Here is a 14,730-nt window from a genome sequence, read left to right on the forward strand (position 1 = left end):
CAAAAATTAAAACCATCCTTTTAAACTACAAATAAGGAAAGAGATTAATCTCTTCTCTTAATCTTTTGTAGAAAACTATAAAAGGACATTTTTAATTTTTAAACTCTCTTTTAAAAACATGATATCCACATAAGAAATAATTTTAATAAAAACCTTTTTAATATTCTAGTGGCCGCCATAAGCTTGGGACCCATGCTTTGGCCGGCCCTTATGACTCATCCACTTGGTCTTGGCCGACCCTAGCTTGGGTTCCAAGCTGGCTTGGACCCATTGGATGGGTAAGAAGGTGGTATGTGGTGGATATAAATCTCTATATATAAGAGGCTACGATAGGGACGAGAGGAGAAATTGGTTTGGTCTCCGGTAAAATTAAGCATCCGTGTTGCCTAGACACACAACTTAATTTTATCAATAATAATTCATTCCACTAGAAAACTATTACCGCACCAATCCCAAATTACATTTTGGGCTCCTTCTTATTATGAGTGTGTTAGTCTCCTATGTTTAAGATGTCGAATGTCCACTAATTAAGTGAGTTAATGACAACTCATTTAATTAATATCTTAGTCCAAGAGTAGTACCACTCAACCTTATCGTCATGTCGGACTAAGTCCACCTGCCGGGTTTAACATGACAATCTTTATGAGCTCCTCTTGGGGACATTCTCAACCTAGATTACTAGGACACGGTTTCCTTCTATAATCAACAACACACTATAAGTGATATCATTTCCCAACTTATCGGGCTTATTGATTTATCGAACTAAATTTCACTCATTGATAAATTAAAGAAATAAATATCAAATATATGTGCTTGTTATTATATTAGGATTAAGAGCACACACTTCCATAATAACTGAGGTCTTTGTTCCTTTATAAAGTCATTATAAAAGAAACGACATCTAATGGTCCTACTCAATACACTCTAAGTGTACTAGTGTAATTATATAGTTAAGATAAACTAATACCTAATTACACTACGACCTTCCAATGGTTTGTTCCTTTCCATCTTGGTCGTGAGCTACTGTTTAAAATTTATAAGGTACTAATAACATGATTTTCTATGTGTGACACCACACACCATGTTATCTATAATATAAATTAATTGAACAACTACATTTATCATAAATGTAGACATTTGACCAATGTGATTCTTATTTCTAGATAAATGTTTATACCAAAAGCTAGGCTTTTAGTATACACTCAAACAATCTCCCACTTATACTAAAAGACTAAGTTGTCATATATTCTCATCCATTCCATGTCTTTCAAAAGCTCTTGCCTTAAGGACCTAGGTATCATCTATGCATCACCAGATAACTTCTCGTTATCTGATTTCTCGTATTGGGTAGTACTTGCGCTCATTGTGTTTACTTGCCTTATAGACTCATGGTTTCTTCGAGTTTGTTATCGCACCATTATTGTTACAATAAATTGTAATAATCTTTGGACAAACTAGAAATCATATCTAAATCTATCTTGAGGTTATTGAGTCATTCACCTTTTATGGCTACCTCAGAGGTTTGCCGTATACTAAACTTCATGGTGGAGTCCGAAAAACACCTATGCTTATTACTCTTCCATAGTTATGACTTACCTCCTAAAGTAAACACAAAACCCGAGGTTGACTTATTATTGTCCCTATCCGTTGGAAGTCAAAATCCATGCAACCCACAGGAACCAAATCAACTGCCTTGTAAGCTAGCATATAATCTCTAGTGCCTCTAGGTACTTGATATATGCTTCTGCGATCCAATGTCCTTGTCTGGGTTCACTGATGTCGCTAACTATGCCCTTGGCAAAATAGATTTCATCTCGTTCGCCAGTTGTCATTATCTACGTATAGTACAAAATACCACATTTCCATCACACCTTTTGTACACAAGACTTATCCGTTTACTCAATAAATCCATGGAGTCTAGATTACTTTGATAAATGGATGTTCAAGACATGAAGCTTTGCATCAGTCCATAGGCGATTGAGCTTACACAAGATGCTCTTAGCCCTTTGAAACCCTTAGTTTGCTTTATATGGATGCTCTCTTGAGACTTCTATTAAGGAATGTTGTCTTGACATCCACTTACAAATAGATAAAAGAATCAGGATAGACTTAAGCATGGCTACCGGTGAAAAGTTTCCTTTTTCATCTAGCCTTGCTTTGAAAGTTTCTACCTTCCTGTCTATCCTCTTAGACATTTTATACCCAAAGGTTTTTACCATTTGGTGGTTCTACAAGCTTCAGATTTTATTAGAATACATATATTCTAATTACATTATTCATTACTCTTTGCCAAGATATTGCATCTTTATCTTGGAATGCTTCGTCATATGTCGAGATCGTGTTCGTGTCCTCCAGGATCGAGTCAAAACTCTCCCAAAACATGAATCTTTTAGGTTGCCTAACAACCCTCCCACTACTACAAGACACTTTCAATTGTGTATCATTTGTGATCGTGTTGCAGTTCCTTGTGGTATCTCATCTTGTACAATTGGTACTAGATTAGACATGTCTTTTATTATTTCCTTAAAATAAATTTTCTTATGGGCACGTGGTTTATTATATAGTCCTTTTCTAAAAATCGATCATTGATGCTAACAATGACCTTCTGATTTTAAGACTATAAACCTACTTTCATTTCTCTAGGATAACCCACAAACAAGTGAATTCCTGTCCAACTTATCATTGTCTCTCTTTAGCATGTGATGGATCATCTGAATAAGCTTCGAAATAAACTTACGCCTATTCAAGAATTCTATATGAGTAGAGAGTTCGACTTTGGAAGGTACTATATTCACTTCCGTTTCGGTATATCCTAAAATGATTTTGGTAATATTCTAAATAACTCATCAATCTACTTATTTCCATAAGTCCTATACCTTCCTTTTCTACACCATTCCATTTGGGGTGTACCAAGTGTAGTTAGTTGGGATTGAATCCCTACTTCGATAAGTGACTCCTAAATTCTCCCAAGAGGGTACTTGCCACTACGTTCTTGCCATGATGACTTTTACTTTAACATTTCTCGCATCGACCTTGTCTTTGTTTGAACTAATCAAAGTACTTAGTCTTGCGGTACATTAAATAAATTTATTTGTATCTTGAATAGTTGTCTATAAATAGACGAAATATTCAATACTACCTCTTGTCTGGATAGTCATAGATCACATTAATCGAATGAACCAATTTCAACATATCTTCGACTATATTAGACTTAAAAAGCTTCTTGGTTATTTTTCCTTCCAAGTAAGACAAGCTGGAAAGATTTCCACTACTAATGAACATAAAAGTTCATCACTACCAATGAATCATACCTGTTAATATAACCTAGCCTTAGATGCCAAAGATATAATTGGTTCATTTCCGAAGGTTACTTTCTCTTAAAGTTAGAAGATGTGTTACTAATTTCCATTTGTTGCATCGTGAGAGTTATTGGATTTTTAAATTGCCAACCAACGTACCAGAACAGATAACTTCCCTTTTTTTCTTAATAACAACTTTGTTATTAAAAGAGGCAGAATATCAAGTTCTTTGAATAGTTTAGAAACTGAAAACTAGTTCTTTCTAAACTTGGTGTGTAAAGACAATTACACTAAACTCCATGTTTTATTCTTATCAAAAGATAAACATCTCCCACTGCAATAGCTACTATTTTTACAGTAGTGCCCATGTGGACGGTGTTTTAATTTTCATTTAGTTGCCGGGTTTCCTGAAACCCTGCAATGAATTGCGGACATGATTAATGGCATCTGTATCTACACTCCAGGTTCTGGTAGATAACACCACTAAACATGTTTCAACTAATAAATTAAATACACCTATATTGTTCTTAGTCTTAAGAAGACAGTCTACCTTAATGTCCAAGTCCTATTTCCAATCATTACAATTGGGACTACTAAGTCTTTTCTACAGTATGACTACTAGAGATTGACAAACATTTTAAATCCTAAGAATCACAAAAATATTTGGTCAAGATCAATTCCTTAAAATCCCCATGAATTTTGTATGCCACGATAGTGTGGACGTATACAAAATCAAAAGGAGATTTTTATCCATTAATTTTATTATCTCGTCAACTTTACTTTATGACGAATAAAATTAATAATTGATCTGTCTTTGATCAAATATTTGGTCAAAAACTTTTGAATTTTTAAAAATATTGATTCCTCAAACAATATTATTTAAATTCACCAACACCTCGAACACCGTGAATTTTGCATGCCACGTTAGTGCGGTATACAAATTCAACATTTGTAAAGGAAGGTTTAACCCATTAATTTTATTATCTTGTCAACTAACTTTTTGACAACAAAATTAATAATTGGTATCATTTGGTCACACAAATAATAGCGTGTACTGTATAAAATAATCTACAATAATTTTAAAAGTGAATTTATTATTTATTATGATGATATTATTAACCTAAGAATATTAATAATCTGATATTGTTGATCTTAAGATAACGTATAAAATGTGTTGCTAATCCAATTCATTAATTCTAAATACAATGCTATTAATAATCTAATATTTAGACATTATTTGTTATCTCCTATGAAATTATTATATTTTTATTTTTAAAAATTATTTTCTTAGCAAATTCTGATTTCACTGATCAACAATTAAATACAATCAATACTTAGATTATTTAAGAATCTTATCCAATACCAATATTGATTTCCAATGTTTCACGGCTGTGCAAAGAAAGTGTCCTCTAGATGGTTTGCATATAGATATATTTAGTGAAACCAAAGTCTAAAAATTTGAACACTTAATATTGAATTCAATTTCCCCTTGAACTATCATGTTCACCTAGTTTTAGTAACAATATAGTAAGACAGAACAGACATATTAACAATTCCAGACACACAGTAAAGTTAAGCACCATGTCTGAAGGAAATGATCAAGTGAAAATCTCAGCCTTAAAATGGAATGTTAAAAATATGAACAAAAGAACTACCTTTGTAGTAGTCGGTGAATGAATGTGAAACACCGTGTGGTGGAAATCCGTATATGCATTAGATCTGGCTCCAGTTCCAAGAAGTTTTTCACGCTTTTTACTACCAAGAAATGCCACATGCTCAATCATATGTGCAATGCCTTGCTCGTCCTCTTCCTCGTCAATAGATCCAACATGAACTTCCATATGTGCCTCAAACCTGTAATATCAACATATTAGTAAGAAAAATGAACCTTAAGCCAAGTAAGTCTCAATTATTTGCTACATGGATATTGCCCTTTATTAAATTTAATATTGGAGCATATATTAGGTGGGCGTTGATGAATCACAAAGAAGGCAATGAACTAATTGTGTGTCCACTATCACATGATGTACTTAAGCAAATTCAATTGAAAACTTAGATCTACTTTTTCTTTTTTTTAATAAGATCCTCATTCAAATAATCAAGAGTACATGATGACTCAGACAAGTTGCATATACTACTCGAAATTAATTGAATTGGCTTAATAAGCACCTGTTTGCTGGAACTTTATTTGGAAGAATAATATATCGAAGACCATTTTTGAGTTGTCCTCGGTGAAGTCTTGGATGAGAAGGAAGTGGAGAATTTAGAAATCCTTCAAGTTCTGCTTTTTCAGATTCCAGATCCAAGAAACTTAAACCTGGCTTCTCAAGCACAGTATCTGACCATGTACTTGCAACATGTGGTTCCTCGGGGCCTAAAGCATGTGAAACATGTGCCAATTTCACCTGACAAGCACCAGGAAAAATAATTCACAATGTCAAACAAGTGCCAGTTCATGAAAAATTATATAACTATATAAAAAAATGAAACTTGAAGATACTATGACATTTGCTTTCTATAAAACATAGCATACGACCATTGAAAATACAGATATAATAAGTTTCTTTAAAATTAATTTATCTAATTAAAACAAATTGGATTACAATTTTATTTTATTATTCTATTTCAACTTGACTTTAGACAGAATTTTATTTTATTTCTAAAAAAACCTTTAAGGTACACCTAGTCTATATAATCTATGTTATACTGAAGAACCATGGTATTGTAAAGCCCATTAATGTCCTATTGTTCTAATCATCAGAAAAAGTACAAATTTTCCTACTTCCAGATGTTTTCTTCTCCAACAAGACTTCCAACAAGCCAGCAAACAATAAGATAAAAGTAAAAATGGACCTATCTGGAGCTTCCACAAGTTATATTGGAGATAATTTTATTTTAAGGAATTATTAGGTTGCATGTTACCTTCATTTATTATATCAGATAAAGATGTCAAATTTATTATTTATTCTAGGAAGTCCCTGAGGACAGTTCTCAATATAAATTCTTGCCCATTCAGCCACAACTCGATGGTTGAAGGTTGTCAATTATACCTTAAGAAGCTTGCTTAGTGTTCTAATTGATGAACAACTTGGCATACAAAGCACTATTTTGCTAACTATCAAATTTGATTACACCAATTTCATTAACTGATATATGTATAAATGATCATCTGAATTTGTTTATGGATATCTATCTCATCAACCTACTGATTTAATTTCTGTCACTCTTCTCAAGTATTTGACTTTCTTACAATTTTCCCTAAGCATTAGCGAGAGATAAATATTAATATCAAAATAAAAAACATTAACATGTTGATGCACATCATGGGATGGAGCATAACTTGGACTATTTGTAATACCTCAAGCAATATAAAGGAGTCTCCTTCGATGAATTTCGTGTAGCTCAACTTTATTTCATGTTATGAGAAAATGAAGTTCCAATACTTTTTTTTTTTAACTTATTGATCATGTCTGATTTTTAATATTCAGGATTTGCTACCTAACTAACAAAAACTTGAGCCTGTCTTTGTTTGTTGATTTCCTAGGGAGCACATTCCTTTAACCTTGAAACTGGTACTCCCTTCTATGGCCCAATTAATCTCACAAATGAGGACATAATCAACATGCAAACAGTGCTATCTCCGCATGAAAGCTAATAGTAGTAACCAATCCATGTTAATAATTTCCTAGATATATGTGACATTTAGACTTCATAAGATAAGATTTGCGTAATCAGCACATCATTTATCTAAAGTCCAACAACAAATGTGAAAATTAACATCGCAAAGGACTTTCCTCAATTTATTACTTCATACTTGTGTTTGTTGGTGGAAGACCTGATTGTGATTTCTAATTTATTCACTCATTGTGATCAAGTTCTTGTTTATGGAGAAAGATGCACAAAAAATAGACAACTTTAAACTAAACTGGTTAATGATTATATATGCATTTTTATTCTTTTCTACATGTTCAAACATAAAATATCTTTTTTTTATATACTTTTATTATTTTAATTACACCTAGACTAAGACAATGAGATAAGATTATTGTAAATCACTCAGCAATAACAAATTATATATTTCATATTTTTCCTTCTCTCTCACAATATAACGCCAAGATATGAAATTTGATGATAAAATTAATTGTGACACAGTTATATCTGGTGTTGCATAATACAGCATAAGAACGAATTGTAATATATACCAATTCTATGTTGATGACTTAAAATAATGAACGTCATATCATGCACAACGTTGTAGAGTATTTTCTTTTACCATAATACACAATGATTAGCCAATTAAAGTTGAATTTAATAATGATTCTATATGTGTTCTGTTTTATATATAGGGTGTATCATATGTCTTTCAGCTAGTAATTTCCCCAATTACTGATTGGAAGCAACAAAATAATTAAGTAGTGAAAGCTTAATCTCTCCATGAACAAGAGTTATTTATCAACTTATTATTTTGATGAAGAAACATTGTGCCAACTTCCCTTAAGCCATTTACTTAATCATCTTGAGTTATTGCCATCTTTTTTTTTTTCTTCTTGTAAATCCCTGCACATTGACTTCTTGATCTTAACTTAAAGAAAAAACACTGTTGTCTATTTTACCTGAATAAAATGATTATTAGGTCATTGCAACACCAATAGCAAAGAGATTTGCAAGTACAACAAGGATACACATGAAAAACATCCCAACTTGTTAATGGCATGGTCATCTTTGTTTCTTTGAATAATTTTTTTTTTTACTGTGAGTCATCCAACAATGGCTGATTTGAGATATTGTTCAATTTTCTCCAACATACCTGCTTCTCCTAAACATCTAATATAAATCCTTTTGGATACTTTACAAGGTGTAACTTAATCTGGCAATGCACCCTTAACGTAGTTTAAGATGAACTAGCAAACAAATGAGAAATTGACATGTAACATGTCCTTATACGTACGATACTACAATGTTAGTGAAGAACATCCCAAAGCTCAACCTATGCAGTAAAGCAAAGGGAAATGTTGATAGGAACCAGATGCCTATAGACACTCATCGAGTAAAATAAATAATCTTCTTCCAGCAGAAAGAATAAGCAATTTGTCTGATGAAAACATAATTCTAAAAACTATCTCACAATGCACCGAGGGAAAATATTAAAACAAATTATCATTAAAAACTAACTTACTGATCTACTCCCAAATAAATGTCTCTGAAACTGACAGGATGATGTGTCCACAAAGAAGCCTGGTGTGTATCTCTTCCAGAAATTCCCACATCTATTGTGTGCTCGGAAGCAAGATATAGGATACATGTGTCTAGGAGAAAGCTTTGTAACAGCTACTCCATGACTGCATTTTGTAGCAGCAAGTGACTTCTTCTTTTCACTAAAAAGTGAGCATCTGCATTCAAGAAACCAAATGAGTGGAAACAACCAAGCATAACCTACAGAGTTAAAGACTTGTAGGAGAATCTCAAAGTATAGAGTTAGAGACTAGGAAAGAAAGTTAAGACACAAACATGCAAGTCCACATTTAAGATATCCTACATAACAGGAAACCTATGGATTTTGCCATAGTTTTAAATTTAGCCATTGTATCTAAATGGTCAGAATTTCTGCTTGAATTGTAGCTTGGTTTGAACAAATATAGAATTTTATAACCAAGCAAACACATAAAAGCAAAAAATCACAGAATTCAAAAGGAAAGAAAACAATAAATCCTTTCAACTGAAGACTAGTCTATGAACATATACACTGTAGAAGGCAACATTTTATAAGAATACCAATAAACTATCCTTCATGTCGTTTATGAAGAAGCATGTCACTGCCAAATAAGTATCTTTCAAGTGAAGCTTATTCTGCTGCAAACAAGCATGCCAACAAACATGAACACAAAGATGAAAAGGATGCTGACAAAAAAGAGGCAATCCTCCAAGTATTTCAGCTTAAAGGCATAAGAAGGTAAATTGACGCAAAAAATTTCACATAGGCATGTCTAAACTAATTCAGATCCTTCACATGTCTTACTCCAAAATTCTGAGGAAGAAGCGTGAAGCAATATTATTCTTTCAAACACAATGACGACATGATAAGATGGGGAAATGGGCGTAAAAGGAAAATGAACTCCTCCAAATATTTATTTTTAAGAATACAGGAGGCTAAAGAACCCTAAATATTCACTCTCCTTGGCGTTTCTTATCCACTGTCCCACAGCTAGAATTGGAGACCAAAAATGGAACGCGAAACACAGAATCAAAAAAGGAAACCCCTCATAATTGTTCAAGCAACCGTTTTAAATATATAGGAGACCAAAAATCCCTAGTTTATTCACACAACCGTTTTAAATAGGCGTCTCCATAATCGTTCCTACTTAGGAATTTTAATCCCCCAATCCCACAGCTCCAATTGTCAATCGAGCTACGCAATAAAACAAAAGAAGAAGCAGCCGTTGACGCATGAGCTAAGCAAGGGAGGAAATTACGTCCGCTGGAGAGGAGAGGGGGGGAGGCGGCAAGAAGCGCGGAGACCGGATGACGAGCGTCGTCCCGCGATGGGGCGGGTTCGCAGGGTGGCCCTCGGGCAGCCACCGGAAGAGCCGACGCGGAGACGGAGGTGCGGAGCGGGGGAGAGATAAGGAGACGTCGTCGTCGCCGCCGCCGTGGTCGCCGCAGCGGATATGGGAGAGGAGGAAGCCATGGCTCTCGCTCGTGTGCCCTCCGGCCCCCGAGCGAAGGGGCGGGTCGACTTTATATCTCGCGGTCTGCCGATGGGGAAAAAATCGTGGGCCGAGTTGTGGAGTAGAATTCAAGTGGAAGAGGGCCGACGGTGTTGTGCATTCAACTAAAATAAACATAAAAAAACAAAGGGAAATAACACTTTGCCCCTCAAAAATTTTACTTTTTCAAAATAACCCAACTTTTGCTTTTATCTCACAACCTAACTAATTTAGAAAAATTCAAGAAGGCTCAACTTTTTTTTTTAAGGTTTTAATATTTTTTAAAAAATAAATAATTTTAAGAAAATATATTTTTTTAATAAAATATTATTAGAGATGTTTAATTTTATTAGTAAAATTTAAAAAGATAATTTATATATTATAAAAAATTATTTTTCACAATCTAAAATAGTGACCAACTAGGTCACATATCAATAATAGAGGTCCTAGACACAGGTCTTAGTGGTCTATGCCAGCTCAACTGTAGTTTATCATTGTGGGTATTACTTATATGGAAATTGAATCCTGATTATTTGAGAATATATTCTACCTTTTATTATCATATCAAGCCGGAGTGTGATATTATTATAGTCATCAAAAATGATTCTATAGTTCTAATGTTCCTAGGTATGCTCATTTAAGTGATATAGTGAATTGTTAAATTTTCTCTATAAATTAAACATATGTTAATAGTGACTACCTGTCTAATTCTATAATATTTTTTATTAATTCACCAGTCTAAATACATAATTAAATTCATAATATTCATTTTATTAACTATAATTCACATGTGAAATTAAATTGAGTGCCAAAAATTTTATTTATTGCATATTTAACTTAATTTAGAGTTATATTATAATTAGTAGTGTTTAATATTCTAATACAATGTCAGTAGCTTATTTCAAATAGGAGTTCAAAAGAATGTAATCTGCTCATGTGTTTTTTAGCAGACTAAAAAAAATTAATTTACATTTAAAATTATCAAATAGGAATTAAATTTGAATATGTTCAATATTTTAAGTCAAATTTAATTTGATAATATTTTATTATTTATGATCTATTTATGAACCGAACAACTCAAATTATTTGTTTCTACGTAATTTTAATTTGAATATGCTTAATTTAAGTCATTTCAAATTATAATTCGTTTATGTTCGAATCATACGTGAATTTCATTTTAAATCCACCTCGAATTTAAATTATTTTTATTTTCAAACTTTGAATTAATTTAAATATTATATATATATATATTAAATTTAAAGATCAATAACAACATTTTTATATTATTCCACTTGATTCAATTAATTTACACCCCTAATTTTAAACCATTATATAAATAATGAAGTATAATTAAAAATAAATTACCATCATGGGCACAGTTAACTAAGTGAATCCACAATTAACTTATTAATAATGTGTGATTACTCAAACTTCTATTGTAGATTATTTATATACATCAATGAAATATTTTTTATTTGTCACGTAGAATTTAATTATAAGTCATTCCTTTTATGTTGCTGGAAGTCACAAGTGGATGTTAACACCAATGTAAAAGTCACCACAACTACAATTAAAAACTCATTCGGTCCCTAATGGTAATTCATCGTATCCAAAATCTAAGAAGATAGACGAGTTGACTATGTGGCTCACGGCTCGGCTTAAAGAAGACTCCATGCGTGCCTTGAAGGCACAAAATTTATTAGTATCGAGCTGGGAAGGGGTTATTAGTATTGGCCTTCCGACGTTCAAATAATTTCTCCAGCGAAATAGAATAGTGGAAATACTGTAATTAAAGCGTGTGAATAACTGGGTTACACATACGTACCTCCATCGTGGAAGGGAACCCCCTTTTATAGAGTCATGGTAGCGCCTGTGCACACATCTCAAAGCACAAGCGTGTCTTCCCAGATGTCCTTTGAAAAGACAATTCAGAAAAGTGTCATTGACACCCTTCCTTAAACAGTCATACAACTCCCCGACGTGACAGTTTGGAAGCTTCTAAAGTATGGTTCACTTACTTTGTGTCAGCGGCACTAATTCCCAAAAGGATACGGTGAGCTAGGCAAGGTATCCCACTATTTGGCTGAGCGGAGTAGCCACTCGGCCAGAATTCACAGCACGACCGCTCAAGCCTGCTCCTTTTTCTGGTCGCCCTGCGTAGCATGCTGTCATTCGCCCCGACCGAACATTCTGTCCAGTCGGGCTGCTATTTATCTGTGCATGCTATTTGGGTGCATCTGCTCTCTTCTCTTTAATCGCCTTACTGATGGGATGTTGCCTCCCGCCCAGTCGGATAGGAGATCTGGTCGAACAATCCTTCGAGTGGCGCCTACCTCCTTTGACCTCCGGCTACTGAGTGGTGTTAATAGCCGGTCAGTCCATTATACCCGATCGGGGAAGAGCTAGGCCTCTTGTCTTGCTTGCCCGGTCGTGCATGACCCGCTCTGCGATACAATATCCACTCAGTCATATGTCATCCACTAGGCTATAGCCTTGGTCCGCTCGGCTGGATCCGCTTGGCCGTATCTTCCACGTCACCCTGTCTTTCTAACTTTGACTCTTCTTCGATGGGGTCCCTCGTCATCACCGGATCACAAGCCTCTCCCTCAAGTCTAATCGAAAGAGGCTACAAGTCCGACTAACTGGACCATTAGCGTGCTTTGTCTTCCAGGGCTTTGCTCTGCCGCTCGGCGATTGAAGGCCCGGTTTCTATGGGCATCGCTTAGCTCGCGCACATAAGTTTGGAACTGAAACCTGGTCATTCGGCACAGGAGTCTCTGACACTGGTCATGGCTAGCTAGGCACACTTATAACACAGTCATTCGGGCACGTGAGTCTTTGACACTTGACGTGAGGGCATGCCCACTTATAACACAGTCGCTCAACACATGAGTCTGGAACTCAAACCTGGTCATTCAGCACAGGAGTCTCTGACACTGGGTTTGGCTAGCTAGGCACACTTATAACACAGCCGCTCGGGCACGTGAGTCTTTGACACTTGGCGTGGGGGCATGCCCACTTATAACACGGTCGCTCGGCACGTGAGTCTGGAACTCAAACCTGGTCATTCGACACATGAGTCTCTGACACTAGCGAGGCTAGCTAGGCATACTTATAACATGACCGCTCTGGCACGTGAGTCTTTGACACTTGCGCGTGGGGGTATGCCCACTTATAACACGGTTGCTCGGCACATGAGTCTAGAACTAAAATTTGGCCGTTCGGCACAGGAGTCTCTGACATTGGGCATGGCTAGCTAGGCACACTTATAACACAACCGCTCGGGCACGTGAGTCTTTGACACTTGGTGTAGGGGCATACCCACTTATAACACGACTGCTCGGCACATGAATTTGGAACTCAAACCTGGTCGTTCGGCACATAAGTCTCTGGCACTGGGCGTGGCTAGCTAGGCACATTTATAACATGGTCGCTGAGGCATGTGAGTCTTTGATACTTGGTGTGGGGGCATGCCCACTTATAACATGGTCGCTCAGCACGTGAGTCTTTGACACTTGGTGCTTTCATTCAAATTTTCCTGCATTCACTGAACAAATATTCTTACAATTTACATGAACCTGGACTCTAATGCAGCTGGGATGAATCTGGACTCCCTCCTTTTTGTTATATATTAGGGACGGGGGAGCCTTGTGGCTAGCGTTGACCTCCAACTGCTAAGTCTTCCGAGCCTTGTTGGAGTTGCCCTTAGTTAGGCTCCTAACCGTTATCCTATCTCTCCCTGGACGACATTGCCTCTATTTTCTTCCTCCCATGTGAAAAGTTATGGCCGCTTGGAAGATGCATGGAAAGGCTTGTCCTCATGCCTTAACTATGATGAACGTCTAGTCGCTTCGGCCGATGTGCGGTCCTCCTTATGCTGCCTATCTACTCGGCGATGGTGGCAATGTTCGGGCGACAGAGACCGGCATCGAGTTCCCCGTTGAGTGGGTTTGTGTGGTGGAGAATTGAAACGGTAGTAGCCCCTCGTATTATAAGTCATCGTTTTGTGCAACGAGAAGAATATAGGAGTCCATTGCCGAGGCTCTTTGAACTTCTTCTGCTCGGCCTCTACATGCTGCACAACATTCGCTTGATGCTCCATATGTTGTTGCATTGTACCTGATCGGGGGTCCCTTCGGGGCGGATTGGTTTGTACCGCCCGACATTAGTTTGTAGCTGTAGACTTGGCGATCGGCTCCCTCCTCCACGCCGCTTGAGCTTCCTCCACATTGATGTATTTTGTTGCTCGTCCGAGTAGCTCATCAAAATTTTTTGGCGGCTCCATGATAAGCTAGCGGAAGAATTCTCCCTCTACGAGTCCTTGGGGGAATGCGCTCCACAGAACTTCCTGGGTGGCCGATAGGACCTCCATAACAACTTGGTTGAACCTCTTGATGTAGGCCATGAGCGACTCCTTAAACCCTTGCTTGACCACGAATAGGTTCACCTCCGTCTTCTGATAGCGGCGACTACTAGCAAAATGATGCGTAAACGTCGCTTAGAAGTCCCTGAAGCCACGGATGGATTCGATCGGCAACCGCTGAAACCACCTCTATGCTGATCTTGAGAGTGTGGTGAGGAATACCCGACATTTCACTCAATCCGAGTATTGGTGGAGGGTGGATACAGTCTCGAATTTAAGTAAGTGGTCTTCGGGGTCAGTGGACCCGTTGTACTTCCCGATTGTCGACGGTTTGAAGTTCGATAGCTACTCGTCCTCATGAATT

The 14,730-nt window shown here is 36.3% G+C and overlaps 1 protein-coding gene across 1 annotated transcript; it reads right to left on the bottom strand.

Annotated features, from left to right (window-relative positions):
* Positions 1 to 4,749: 4,749 nt before the first annotated feature.
* LOC122035262 (stromal processing peptidase, chloroplastic-like) lies at positions 4,750 to 10,051 on the bottom strand. The gene is made up of 5 exons (XM_042594677.1): positions 9,770 to 10,051; positions 8,476 to 8,689; positions 5,469 to 5,704; positions 4,955 to 5,153; positions 4,750 to 4,806 (listed from the first exon to the last, which is right to left on the bottom strand). Exons 1-5 carry the CDS (start codon positions 9,982 to 9,984, stop codon positions 4,750 to 4,752), a joined length of 921 nt encoding a protein of 306 aa, XP_042450611.1. The 5' UTR covers positions 9,985 to 10,051.
* Between the last annotated feature and the right edge of the window lie 4,679 nt (positions 10,052 to 14,730).

The sequence above is a fragment of the Zingiber officinale genome, chromosome 11B (assembly GCF_018446385.1).
Source record: "Zingiber officinale cultivar Zhangliang chromosome 11B, Zo_v1.1, whole genome shotgun sequence".
Lineage (NCBI taxonomy): Eukaryota > Viridiplantae > Streptophyta > Magnoliopsida > Zingiberales > Zingiberaceae > Zingiber > Zingiber officinale.